General features: G+C 33.7%; 2 protein-coding genes across 3 annotated transcripts; both read right to left on the reverse strand.

The window, feature by feature from the left end:
• Positions 1 to 193: 193 nt before the first annotated feature.
• Positions 194 to 3472, reverse strand: LOC107021216. The gene is made up of 9 exons (XM_015221827.2): positions 2936 to 3472; positions 2814 to 2847; positions 2574 to 2732; positions 1951 to 2040; positions 1225 to 1290; positions 1013 to 1104; positions 875 to 922; positions 688 to 795; positions 194 to 393 (listed from the first exon to the last, which is right to left on the reverse strand). The coding sequence occupies exons 1-9, from the start codon at positions 3217 to 3219 to the stop codon at positions 357 to 359; spliced, it is 918 nt and encodes a 305-aa protein (XP_015077313.1). The 5' UTR covers positions 3220 to 3472; the 3' UTR covers positions 194 to 356.
• A 4345-nt stretch (positions 3473 to 7817) lies between these two features.
• Positions 7818 to 12038, reverse strand: LOC107021583 (probable protein phosphatase 2C 47). 2 transcript variants are annotated; one of them, XM_015222272.2, is made up of 4 exons: positions 11730 to 12038; positions 9599 to 9772; positions 9283 to 9518; positions 7818 to 8686 (listed from the first exon to the last, which is right to left on the reverse strand). In XM_015222272.2, exons 1-4 carry the CDS (start codon positions 11805 to 11807, stop codon positions 8116 to 8118), a joined length of 1059 nt encoding a protein of 352 aa, XP_015077758.1. In that variant the 5' UTR covers positions 11808 to 12038; the 3' UTR covers positions 7818 to 8115. The 2 variants fall into 2 exon arrangements, with proteins under 2 accessions (XP_015077758.1, XP_015077759.1); XM_015222273.2 differs by having other exon boundaries at positions 11726 to 12019.
• Between the last annotated feature and the right edge of the window lie 1926 nt (positions 12039 to 13964).

Consider the following 13964-nt stretch of genomic DNA (forward strand, 5'->3'; position numbering starts at 1 on the left):
TTAGCCCCCCCCCCCCCCCTTTATATATAATCTAATAAGTTCAGCTTTTTATGTGACATATTTAAGGTCATAAGATTAAAGAATAATTTTATACATTTGATATAATTTTAATTGGAAATTTAAAAATCTTAAAAATGTATTCAAAAGAAAGGAGGTTAGCTTGTTTAACAGTAACCCTGAAAATGAGCAATGCTTATGGGCAATCTCATGGCAGCCAAAAGAGGCACCATTTGTGTAGAAGTTTTATTTGATATTTCGTGTAACTGAGGAAAACAATTACAATTTTCATTTATTTTATACATACAACAACAACTACTACCTTGAATTCTTGTTTCTTCATTATAGTCTTCCTCACCTCAAGTATGCTTCTTCTCCATTGCAATCTCAACGCCACTGCCATCAGAGGGACGATACGATACGTTAGCAAAAAACAAAGGCGCATTTTTGAGGGGCATGTTTGCCACATGCGTTATATATCCACATAGAGTCATTTGAACATCCTTTATCGAAAAATAAGTAAAATACTTCTGTTTCGATACATAATAGTGAATAGTGAACACCATTGGTCTAAACCATGTGTGACCGTTTATCCTACAGTACTCCTATATAACCAAGAACTACATTCTTGAAGTTTTAGAAATTGAACATGACTCTTTCTATAAACAACAGGAGGCTCAGTAATACGACCTAAGAAATGCCTGTGGAAACAATCTTGAGAATATTTGGTCTTTTGCTTTGATAAGCAACGCGTATAGTCCATAACAGGGGATGTGAACCAGAGCCATGCCAAAATACCTGAAACCAACTGCCCGTTTTAGGATGTATTCAAATCGTAAAGAAGTAGAGAAGGTGAACATAGATAGCATGTTATTACCACAATGGTGCCCATGGAGTGTTAAGTTCCAAGAAAGGATACGGCCACCTGCACAACAGCGCAACTCTTTGAACCATAGACGATATACATATGTCTTTTACACATGAAAACACACGTATGATGGGTGTATCTATTTACCAAGATAAGCAGCACACATGTAGACTCCACTGGAAAACAATATAAGAACAGCTCCATAGTATAAAATATGTGATACCAAACCAAGTAAATTGCTGAAACACAAAACAGTTGTCTCATATTAGGCTTACAGAATTTGACTACTTATAGCAAGCATTGTAAGGAACTCCGAAAAATTTATTGGAGTTAGGGATGGGAGAAACTGTTGCACTTACAAGATTGCTCAGGACTGAATCAAGAAGAAGAAATACAGCATTTACAGAGTGCATTAATCCAATCAGCTGCCATGACAACAAAAGTTCACAGTTACAACAACTAGTTGAGTAGATAAACTGCAATTTCAACGATTAGAATAACTAGTAGAGTTCCTTTTGCTTTCACTTTGTAAAGTTACATATTGAGCTAAGAAAGAAATGGATTCTTATTCCACCATCACGATTTCTCCCTCTCTTCACTGTTTAAGAGCAATAATCACAAGTTCTTCTGTAAGATTTTAGAAGGGAGATCAACTTGTTTCCTTACTCTTAGCTGATTAGAAGGTTAGATCACAATTAGCTAGTAACTATGCTCGATGTTCTAAGATGAGAACAAATATGTTCCTTAAGGACGCTGAGGAACAAAAGCATTGTGGTCATCCAAACTTTCTCATGCAAATGCCATTTTCGTAGCTGAATTCACCTGTCCTTTCCTGTTTCTCCCCACCCTCTTTATGACCTTCCCCGTCTTTTTCTGGCTTAATGAATGGCGTAGGGTCTTCAATGAGTAGAAAGGACTATCATCACACACTTTTTTAAGTGTTCTGCGGGAGCTTGGTGAGTTTATCAAACTCCTTTGATCTCTGATTACTATTAACAACGATTCGGTACATAATCCAGACTATCCTAGATGGAACATGATGCAAACTGTTATAGTGAACTTTTGACATGGAAAGATGAACTCACCAGGGTGAGCTTAAAATTTTCACCCGTCATAAATGGGAGCAATAGACACCAAAAGACAATATCTGTCAGCATAACAGCACCTGCACAAATCTGTAGGAAAAACAAAACAATAAACTCGAGTCAAAAGTTGTAATAGCAAATTCATATAAGCTGATCAAATGAAAACATGTTATAGATATTGTAAAGATGGAGGATTGCCCAAGTTCATATAAGGAGAGTACCAACCAATGTAAGGTTTTTACCCACTCTAACACCCCCTTCACGCCCAGGAGCGTGAACCGGGAGTCCAAACAGAAATGAACCTCACTCTGATACCATATAAAGATTGATATGGGTCTAACTCAACCTCAAAAGCTAGCTTATGACAGGAGGGTTGCCCAAGGCCACCAATCGATTCCCCAATCAATATGAGACTTTTACAGACTCTAAGAGCTATTGTTTTCTTGCTGTGATTGCTGAATTAATAGTTGTTATTGCGATTAGGCAGACAAATTCATTTAGTCCATTCACCATCAAGACAAATCCTCCCTTTCAAACTTGCTGAACAAGTTAAGCTCCCCCAACTTCTCAGAGCTAGGAAAATTTGTTAAAAACATCCAAATTTGACATTTTCGGATGCTAACCTGATAAATAATTAGCATCAAATTTTCCAAAAATCCAAGCTGTTGCTCAGAGTTATTCTGTTGAGCAGCTGTTTTAAGAAATTTATCTGTTTCTCCGCGCTGAGAAAGGGGATTCGTTGTATACAACCAGCATCCCCGGGCCGATATAAAAGTTCCCAGCTGCAACCAACACATAATCATCAGCTTTAAATCACTTGAAAAATAGGAGAAGACAAAAACAATCAGCTGTAAGATTAATACCGCAAAATAGATCCCAACTAAAGAAAATGTCCATCTGAAAAACAATTTAGAATATCGGATCAGTTGAGAATTAGTAATTTCTACTGAATTTTAAACAAATAAACTAGAGAAGGAAGAAGTACTGTGTGTAGAATAGGAAGACGAAGAATCGTAAGTTAACAACAGTCTGATAAAGCATAAAAGCCATAGCAACAGAAGCGGAAGCTCTAAAGCTGAGAAGCCAAATAGGATGGAGATTTCTCCAACAGGGGATCCACAGATCAGTCGACTTTATAATAATAGGTTCGTTTTCTTTTCTCCGCTTGTTGATGATGAATCTTAATGCGATTGTTGTTGGTATGATGAAGATTAGAGCACAAACAAAGACTTGCCATTGAAGCCAGTAGTCTAAACCCAAGGCAGACATCTCTGTTTCTCTCTTTGTTTTAGTTGATGGAAAATACAAGTAGAACAGAGCTAGTAGAGTAGACAGGCCATGGAAAAATTAACAAGATTGGTTGGTAGTTGCCATTTCTGAAACTCAAGCTTTTGAAAATAGCCACTCTCAGAAATATAAAATAAAACTGCGTATAATAGATTCTTGTGATCGGACTCTTTCACGAACCACGTAAATATAAGATAAAGTTGGATATAATAACTTATATAGTCGGGCTATTTCATTGATTATTTATAACGAGAATTTTAATGCATCAAGCTGCTCAAAATAATAGTAACTAATATAGATATTATATATGTTTCTTATAAAATAATTTAAAAAGTAAGTAATAGTTAATATTAAAAACAAAATATGATATAAAAATTTATTATAAAAATAATAATTTATTTTTAAAATGATGAAAAAGAAAAAATAAACATTTTCAACGGGATAGTATTCGAATTTTTCTTGGTAGAGTTTTGGTTTAGCCGTCTATGAATTTAAAAGGCATAATACATATATTGGATCTTAAATTTGGTTTCAAATTTTAACTTTGATCTTAAACTTTCATAGTGTACAAATAGGCACTTTAACTATCCCATCTTTCAATAAATAAACACGCGATTTTTGGAGCCAAAGTGCGTGAAATGCAAACGCTCCCACGTGTATTAGTGAATCAATCAGTGGCTGTCAACTAACTAAACATTTTACATGTCTTTTTTTTTAAAAAAAAATATCTTAAATGTCATTTTGAAACTAAAAAAAATTAAAATTAATTTTAATTAATATAAAAGAGATTTATTAAGGGTAGAATTGTCATTTCAACATTTTTTAACCTTTGTGGGCCTCGAAAATTACCCCTCACTCGCGCAGAATGCGTGCATTTCACGCATTTTACCAGGTAGGAATCGCGTGTTTATTATTGAAAGATGGTATAGTTAAAATGCCTATTTGTGCACTATGAAAGTTTGAGGTCAAAGTTAAAATTTGAAGCCAAGTTTAGGATCCAATATATGTATTATGCCAATTTAAAAATCGTTTTGGGTGTTAATGTTTGTTTTATAATAAATTATTTGAAAAGTACAAATCGACTGATAATTGATTAGAGTTAGATGGATATTTAATAATATAAAAATTAGTTATGAATGAATTTATATATTATTTTATATACGNTAAACAATATTACCCAAAACTCATAATGATCACATTGCGTTCTAAAAGTTATCTTTGAATATCAATNGTATTAGTTATGTAATAATTAGCTACTATATCTTTCCCGTAAGAAACATGTTGATGTTTTTTTGAATTTATTTGATAGAATTATAATTAGTTTAAAATTTGGTATGCCGATTGAAAATGACCTTTTTATCATTAATACACTATGTTTGCCTAACTTACATTTATTTTTTCTTCGCACATATTTTTCTCCTGTTTATTTTGATTTTCGCTTTAGCTTTTCTTTTTTTCTTTCCAAAATAAAAAATAGTGATAAGGAAATTACAAAGTGAAAAATCAAACCATCACCAATAAGGTGAAAGTTTAAATAGTTAATCAAACTAACTAACCTACTTCATTGTCTCCTTAGTTCAAAAAGTTGTCCCAAAAATAATTATCATTATAGGAATGTAAGATTAAATTGGCTATAACTTTAACAATATACCTTTTACTAAAGAAAAATGCACGATATTTATGAGGAAACAATCAAACAAATTCAACTTACATGATATAAATCTATAATAAAAAAGTCATGATCTTAATTTTTTCAAGAACTCTATAAATTATCTAGTCACTTAGGTTCCAATATCATCAATTTGAGAGTTCGTATTTTCGTCCTTCAAATATAGTATAACTCATTATAAATACTAACTATATTATTTTAAAACATTAATATTACTAATTTACTTGAAACGAACACATATCCAAAAACTAGTAACTATATAAATAAGAGTTCGGAGCCTAAAGGTATAAAATATTAACAAAAATTCTAAAATGGTATATAAAATTTTATATTAATCAAAACGGCAAAATCGCTGGAACAACAGCGATTTACTTCACCGGAAAAAACAAAATCGCTGCTACTGCAGCGATTTTGCAAAATGTGATTTTTTTTTTAAAAAAAATTCAAATCTCTACCTGTTAGGTTATTAGCATTTTAATATTAATATTTAACATATTAAATTGCTTTATTTTGGAGTTATAAGAATGACCATTGGTAGGCATTTGTGTTTTAAACTACCAATTTAATCATGCTATTCATCTTTGACTTGGTAGCCATGTAATGCCATCACTTTATTTCATTCTTAATCCCTCCATTACTCTTTGTAACCTATGTAACTCCTACTGTAACCTATGTAACTCCTATTGTAACCTATGAAACTCCTAAGGCCATTATCTTCACTATTTACTACCTCCATTATCTTCTTATTCATTGCTAGGAAGACTTCTTGTAGTATAAATAGTGGTGGTCTTCATTTGGTTTTAGACACACACAAAACACAAGAGAAAACAAAGAGTGAAAGAGTTAGTCTAAAAAAGAGTTCTTATTAGTTGAAGGAAGGTGTTCTTTTTTGTGGAGCTTTGGACTCAACTCTTGTCCAGAGTTGTTGAGTTATACTTTGTGAAGCTGTTGTATCCTGGAGGGGACAAGTCAAAGAGGAATACTGTTGGACCGGTGAAAACATTTACTGCAGTGGGCTTGAATCTCCTTAAAGAGAGCGAAATATCCGCGCCTCAGCCTGAAGAGATTAATTTCTTCATTTTATTTTCAATTGTAATTTTGCAATTTTATTATCTTGTAAGTTTTTTCACTAACACTACCTAGACAACGATTTTCATTTTTTTTAAAAAAAAAAAATTCAAATCGGTGCCTAGACAGCAATTTTTTTAAATTTTTTTTTTTTAATTTAAGACGGTTGATCGCTTTCAATTTTCTTCTTTCCTTCTTCGTTTCCAGTGCCGCCCGGCCCCAGCTGTCGGACTACTTTTCCGATCAAATTTCCGATAAGAGTCATTGATTTACAATCTTTTATCGCGGTGGTCTTCGAACATATGACTGAAACAAAGTGAAAAAGAAAATAAAGAAGAGATGCTAGGAATTTCATATGGAGAGCTTTTTCTCTTGCTTGGCGCTACTGCTGCTCTTATTGATACTTTTCCCACCTCAATTGGGTTTTCCAGATTTTTTTTTTTTTTAAAAATAGAAATAAAAAAAAAATTAAAAAAATTGAAAAGCTAAAAAAAAATTGAAAATCGACTGCCTAGATAGCAATTTGAATTTTTTTTTAAAAAAATCACATTTTGCAAAATCGCTGCAGTAGCAGCGTTTTTGCTTTTTCCCGGTGAAGTAAATCGTTGTTGTTCCAGCAATTTTATCGTTTTGATTAATATAAAATTTTATATACCATTTTAAAATTTTTGTTAATATTTATACCTTTTAATCTCCGAAGTCGTATAAATAAACTTCCTTGAATTTTTGAAAGTCACAAAGAACCAATAGATTGCATTTGCAAAGCAGGTGAAACAGAGCCAAGCAAAAGTACCTGTCCCACCACGTGAACAATAACTCATATTCAGTGAAGTTGGACATAAAAATGTACAAAATTTATAGTAAGGTCTACCTTTTTTTATTTACCAAAGAGGAGCCCATGGTGTTGAAAGTTCCAAAAAAAAATAAAATGAAATGACTGCAAATTGAAGTGCTACGTTGATTTCTCAGATAGTGCCACTCAACTAATAATATACTCATAAAATCACTTTTTGTATCGAAAAAGACAAAGAAAAGTGATTTTCTGAGATAATCAGTCACCAAACACCACGAAGGTGCGTAATTTTACGTATGCATAGTGCATGTGTGTGTTAATTATACCAGGCTGTTGTTGAGGGAGCTAGGAAAGAAACATATACTAATGTAAATAACAGGTCTAGGTGAAGATGTGAATTAGAGGAGAAGGGTAGTATAATGAACCAAAAGACTATGTCTGTAAGAATCACTGATCCGCGCATATATAAGCACGAAATTTGATGATGATACATGGGGTTCAGAAAAGGGTCGTAGCACAGGAGTCTATTGTACAGAGTCACCCTGCATTTATGCAAGAAGCTGAGTTCTGATTATATGACAAGAACTTTACCAAGTACGTGAAAGGCTCTCCTTCTCATCACGACACAGAGAATTAGTTGCTTATGGACAAACCTGGCATGAAATTTGCAGCAGCTGGTAACTCCAAAAGCTGATTGCTCCTTGGTCTCCGTCAAGTGTTTGGTAACATTTCTTGCAGCAGAGTAGGTAAACGTCGAAATACCTACTATAACAAAACAAACAAAATCATACCACTCTATTAGCATCATCATCTGATGAGTGAAATTTAACTTACCTTCGAGTCAGGAAGTACTGGAGGAGGAAGAAGACTATCTGGTGGTACAGTCGCTAGCTCTGTTGTCTCATTTCATAGCTTCGTACGACTGGTAGCTATGACTTGACAACTATAGAGACAGTACTCAAAACAATATGTAACTAACCATATGTTGTTTCAATAGAAAAATTAAGAACAGTAGGAGCCATCTGCTGATAGAATAACTGCAATGCTAAATTAATGACCAATAACAACTATTTCTTCCTTTAAAGAGAGAAACATTCATATTGAATGATCGATCATATGTACACTGAACGGACCAGAACAATAATGTTTCAATGGCGAATTGAGTAAAGTTCGAAATCAGTCTGTTATGTACAGCTAATAAAATGAGATACCCGAGAATTCCGATACAACAAAAAACCATCAAACTGAGCACATCCTCTTCAATTGCATGAACAGAAAACCCACCTAAAAAGAGCAGAAAGAAAGAAAAAAGCATTGGAACGAACCACAGAGGAAGAATCCTCTAAACTCAACGGCTTCCACTGTTGTCCAACCAACTCTGTAAGCTGCACAAGGCTTCTGCTGAGAAGCTGCAGCATCTTAAACGCCTTTGTCGTGACTGTGATGGTTCTGGATGATCAAGGGAAGCTAAGCACACAATTACCACAGTAAGATTGTCGAAGGTACTGAGACGCAGGGCCTCCATGACAAGGTCTTTGGCACACTGTTCAGGATCATCATGCCGTCTCAGACCACGACGTACAAGATTAACGGCTTGTTGACTTGACATAACATCCCAGATCCCGTCACAACCAATTATAAGGAATTCATCATCCTCTGTCAAGATGATCTGTCGGAATTCAGGCTCCGCAATCAGAGAAGAGGCAGAGCCACGAGGCAGCTTCATGTCCCAGTCCCCCAATGCCCTAGTCACTGACAGGACACCATTGAGATAGCCATCATCAATAAATCCACCCAACTCTTCAACACGTCTTCTCTCCGATGCACAATTAGGTCTATGGTCTTGAGACATATTAACTGCCTCTCCCTTGTGGCAAAGGACTGCACGACAGTCTCCCACATTCGCCACCATTAAAAGCCTGCAACAGGACCGAGTACCACTTTAGTTTACAAGAATACAGTAAAAACTAAAAAGGCCTTTCAAAAAATCCATAAAAATAGAATCAACTCCTATAGCCCTCCCTCCCTGTTCTTGAGTTATACAGTCGTCTATGCTTAGATACTTGGAAATGCACTTCTGAAGGATTAAAAAATAAAGACAGGTTTGATGCTCATCCATCGAGCAACATACTTGAGTAAAGAATGAATAACTTATACCATCCGCTTAGAGAATTGAAAACCATATGATGCGTCCACAGAGTGCCAAGAAATAGAATTGAGCATATAACAGGGTTAGTAAGATTTAAACGCAATCATGACAATTAGCAGAGGATTTGAACATTACGAGTTCGAGTTCAAAATTCTATTGCAACTCATTCAATTTACTGGATCCAAAACCAATTATTTGTATTTTTTTAGTGAATCTTTTTAACACATATACGAGTCCAAGCCAAAGTTATTGGGTTCAATAAACCCGTAACCTAAATAGTACATCCACTTCTTACCATGAGCATGACCAATTTTGTACAGAAAGGAGAAGCATTTTCACATACATACAAAAGAATCAAAACTTTACCTTCCCAATATCAGCACTGTCAGTGCAGTAGTTCCAGAAGAACTACTCACACTACACTCATCAGCCAAAGCAAGGTCAGCGAGAAGAAACCCTTCTCTTACAGAATTTTTCACCTCTTTTAAAAATGTGTCATCAACTTTTGATGTCTGAGGGAAATTGGTTTCCTCAAAAAGGAATCGGAGTACATGCTTCCTCACATAAGCTGCTGCCTCAGGTCCTCCATGACCATCAAACACCTATAAGATAATGAAAACACGAATCAATTAGACCAGCCCTCCAATGACCATATATAACATGTTCCAGAATTGATAACTACCCCATAGAAGGCACAAGGCTTAGGGAACCTGACGAGGGAGCCTTGATGTGCAGAAAGATCATCTATCCTTATATGCTCATCTTCCATGAACCTCCGTGGGCCAATATCTGCAAAGCTACCTGAGCGAATGCTAGGAACAAATTGCAAAATTGTATTATCTGGTGAATTAGAAACCTGAAATAATGATTTGATAAAGATACATCAGTACCCAGATGAAAAGATATAGTTCAATAACAGGCACTAATATAATGTACACATTAGCATGAAAATTGTGGAATAACGAAAACGGCGATATGACATGGCCTGGTTCATAAGCAAAGGTAAAATTAGAACAGAAAAGATGAATAAGTGTAGGAGAAACGACCTTCTCCATCTTCCGTAACAGCAGGTAATCTGTCACAATTTTAAAAAAAAAAAACTTCGCCACCCCTTGGTTCCAAAGAGACATGTATCAGCAACTCTGTACTCCAGTCCCCAAATGTGTGATATACACAGTATTTTAATTAAACATTTTTGGTGGCTTCAGCTGTTACAGAATTATCAAATAACACTAGATATTTAAATGCTATGACCATCTTATTGTAAAGATCCTATACTTTTTCCCTCTTCCTATGAAACCCTCACTACGTTTCAATAATAAAGATGCCATAAGTGTGGAAAAAAAATTGTTGTCAATGTCTTGAGAATTCCATGACAACTATTTTCCATTCCGAAACCAAGTATGACCCAATTGCAAGCCCAAGAATTAATGTTTTAGTGGACTTGTATCATCACAACTTTGTGAAAAGACAACCTTACAGAGCCACAGACAGAACTAAGAGAATGAGAATATTTCCATGAATAGTTCGAAGGAAATAAAGAGAAAAAATTGATATCCATGCAAAGCGAGCTCTACAAACTATGTGTAAGCACATTTTTCCTGTTTTGAAAAGAAGGTAACTCCACTTAATAGAGAATCAAGCTACTGCTTGCCTAATGAATATGTTTATTAACACATAGACACCTTACGAACTGCATTGAAGCACATATTGATTAGCACACAAATAAACACTTAAAGGGGTTCCCTTATACAAGAGTCACGTAACTGCTTGGCCTACTTACAGTTTCAAGGAGCTTCAAGAGGCACATTTTAAGCATAAATTGTCTGTTTTACTATAATCCCCCATGATCCCCTTTGTACAAAACCGGATAATTATTTGCCCAATTAACACCTAGAGGAATGTTTTCTTTGAACAGCAAGAAACATTTTATGCTGTATAGTTGCCATCCACCAAATCCACTGGAAAGTGGAAACTTTTTTAATGAAGCACCTGACATATACTGTTAACTATACTTATCAATAGCACATCATAATTAATACCTATAGTAAAACTTGGGTAGTTATTCTAGCTTACACTAATAACCTGAACATAATAGTAACACTACACACAACGAACGCCTCCCCTTTCTACTGTTCTCCTTCGGTCACACCCTATACCTTTTTCTGCTCATGAAACGACTCTTATGCTACTATGAGAGGGGTCCAAAGTTAGTCATAAATGAAAACAGGTAAACCACAATTGATATGATTTACAACAATCACACCATATCACCCTTAGGAACAACAGTTCCTTCCTAAAATCTAGTTAACTGCAGCTATTGAGCTTAACGGGCTGTTTGTCAATGAAACTTTACTTTTATCCTAATAGAGTCGACTCTGGAAAACATGTTTTGACTGTAAAATTCCGGAAGAACACCAAAAAGTTTTTTTTCACTTCAAAATATTCAAAAAAATTCAAAAACAACTCCACATGGCCACACAAAACAGAACTTGAAAACAAAAACTACTCTTTTCAACTTCTCCCAATTTTCATGGCCAAACACCCCTAGAGTTAACACTAGCCAAAAATGTTTTATTGTTTCCCTATATGGGTTTCCGTTTCATAACAATCTATAAGCATTTATGAGATGAATAAGTATTGAAAGTTGTACTAATGTTAAATTTTGTTCCTTATAAGATCAAATCTTCAATCTTCAATAAAAAGCACAGAACTTGTTATGACATGAAACAAGTAAAATCTGTTATACCCAAAAGATGGGTATCCCTGAAAACGTAAAGAAGACAACGAAATAAGAGAGTAAACTAACCCACCACATCAGAACAACAGGGGACATCCAAAACAGTGATGGTCTGTTGTACTGGTACCATAACTTCAGCTCCAGCTACCATGATAAAAGTCCACTACTTTTTATATCACAAAACAAACAGTAAACTAAATTCGTCTTCTTCTTGAAATTAACAGGTTAGAAATGAAAGTATGAAGAGGGGTTTTCTGTGAAACTTTTTGGTGTGCAAAGACTAAATTTTGTTTGAATTTGGCTTCAACTTTTTGATATATATATAAGAAGCAGTGACTGTGACCGCCGGTGGGGAACCGCCGGTTAAATAAAAGTCGTAGAGTAGGGGCGCTTACAATTTTGTTTTAAGTATTAATCTGGATTAGTTTATTCATATAGTACTAATTAGCTATTTCTTTTATTTTTATCATTTGTCCAAAAAAAAATGATCAGTGATGGGCTTATTATATTTTATTTATTCGATGTAGAAAGTAGAAAGTGAGATAAAATTAATTATTTTATATTGCGTTAGTGAGCTAAAATTATTCTTTATTATATTCTTTTGTATTAATTTAAAATTTGAGTTTTAAATTAATTTATCTTTAACTGTAAATCTTTTTTAAATATTTTGAATTGTCAATTATTATGATTTATAATATTTTTACGTAGTTTACAAATATATAAATTTCATTTTAGAAAATTTGAAGATTTCATAACCAAATTTATGATCAAATTTCAATTTTTTGACTGTCGAAAAACGAAGTATTATCTTATTCTTAATATTATGTCATTTTCAAGTAAATTGTAATAGCTTAGTTTATTTGATGCATATTTTTTTAATCAACAAACTATATAATGTAGAAAAACTAAATATATATGTTCTTATAACTTTATTTAATTTTGCAGAGCCTTGATATAAATTTGAAAAATTATATATTTTTCATTAAATTGTTAATTGTTGTGGTTGAGCAAAAAGGCATGGGCCATGGAGGGAATAGAATCAATCAATGAAGAAACTTCGATGGTTGGATACGTGACTGTTTCTTCTACAACTTGTGTGTGAATGGTTGAATTTTCTATTATTATTATTGTTTTATATATAAATAAATTAAAGTTTGTTTTTTGAATTCAAACCCACTATACTGCACTTGTAGCTAATATTTTATCCAGATTTTAAATTAATATTTAGTGGTCAAGAAAATGACAACTTAGCAATTTTCATAATCATAGACCAATTTTATTGGAGTATATTAGTGATGAAAATGATATAAGCAAGACTTTTCAACAATTGTATTATTTTAATCTTACTGGAAGTTTAGAATTCTTTTTAGTCTTCTGGACTCTCTGTTATATGACTATAAATGTTAGTGAAAAAATATACACTATCATAAAATTATAAGATTACAATTGAAAATAAAATGAAGAAATAAATATTTTCAGGTTGAGGCGTGAATATCTCACTCTCTTTAAGGAGATTCAAGCCCATTGCAACAAATATTTTCACCGGGCCAGTAGTAGTCCTCTTTGACTTGTCCCCTCCAGGATACAATACCCTTCATAAAATATAACTCAACAACTCTGGACAAGAGTTGAGTCCAAAGCTCCACAAAAAAGAACACCTCCCTTCAACTAATAAGAACTTTCTTTTTTGACTAATTATTTCACTCTATATTTTCTCTTGTATGTTGTGTGTACAAATCAAAGGAAGACCATCACTATTTATATTACAAGAAGTCTTCCTAGCAACGAATAGGAAGATAAATGGTGTAGTAAATAGTGAAGATAATGACCTTAAGAGTTACATATGCTACATAGGTTACAAAGAATAATTGAGGAATAAAGAATGAAATAAAGGTGAGGGATAACCAGTGCAAATGGTTGCTGAAGAACTTGTCATTTCCAACGTTCATTGGAACGTTTATTCTCAAAATGAATTCAGCCAATAAAGCCAAAAGTAAAGCCATTACATGTTTACCAAAACTGCCCACCATTTGTTGAATGTTTCAGCATTTTTATAACTCCAATATAAAACAAATTAATATATTAAATATTAATATTAAAATGCTAACCAACAATCCCCCACTCATTTTAATATTAATCAAGAGAGTATATCAGCTGAAGGAAGACTATCCTGCATAATGAAGGTGTGCTCTACATTGAACCTTCACTTAGTGAAACAGTAAGTTTTACTCCAGAGTCGTAGTGGTCTCAGACTTGAACTATGACTGCTTAAGGGAAATAAAATATCAATGCTCACACATATTAATCA

Source organism: Solanum pennellii, chromosome 6, assembly GCF_001406875.1.
Source record: "Solanum pennellii chromosome 6, SPENNV200".
Classification (NCBI taxonomy): domain Eukaryota; kingdom Viridiplantae; phylum Streptophyta; class Magnoliopsida; order Solanales; family Solanaceae; genus Solanum; species Solanum pennellii.

Excerpts from the sequence above, each read along its gene's own strand:
- LOC107021216 (XM_015221827.2), bottom strand. The coding sequence starts at position 3,219 with ATGTCTGCCTTGGGTTTAGACTACTGGCTTCAATGGCAAGTCTTTGTT. Across the intron at positions 1,291-1,950 it reads AAAATTTTAAGCTCACCCTG|CTGATTGGATTAATGCACTC; the intron begins GTGAGTTCATCT and ends TTGTCATGGCAG. Across the intron at positions 796-874 it reads ACTCCATGGGCACCATTGTG|GTATTTTGGCATGGCTCTGG; the intron begins GTAATAACATGC and ends AGTTGGTTTCAG.
- LOC107021583 (XM_015222272.2), bottom strand. The coding sequence starts at position 11,807 with ATGGTAGCTGGAGCTGAAGTTATGGTACCAGTACAACAGACCATCACT. Across the intron at positions 9,773-11,729 it reads TCCCCTGTTGTTCTGATGTG|GTTTCTAATTCACCAGATAA; the intron begins GTGGGTTAGTTT and ends TCATTATTTCAG. Across the intron at positions 9,519-9,598 it reads AGCCTTGTGCCTTCTATGGG|GTGTTTGATGGTCATGGAGG; the intron begins GTAGTTATCAAT and ends ATTATCTTATAG.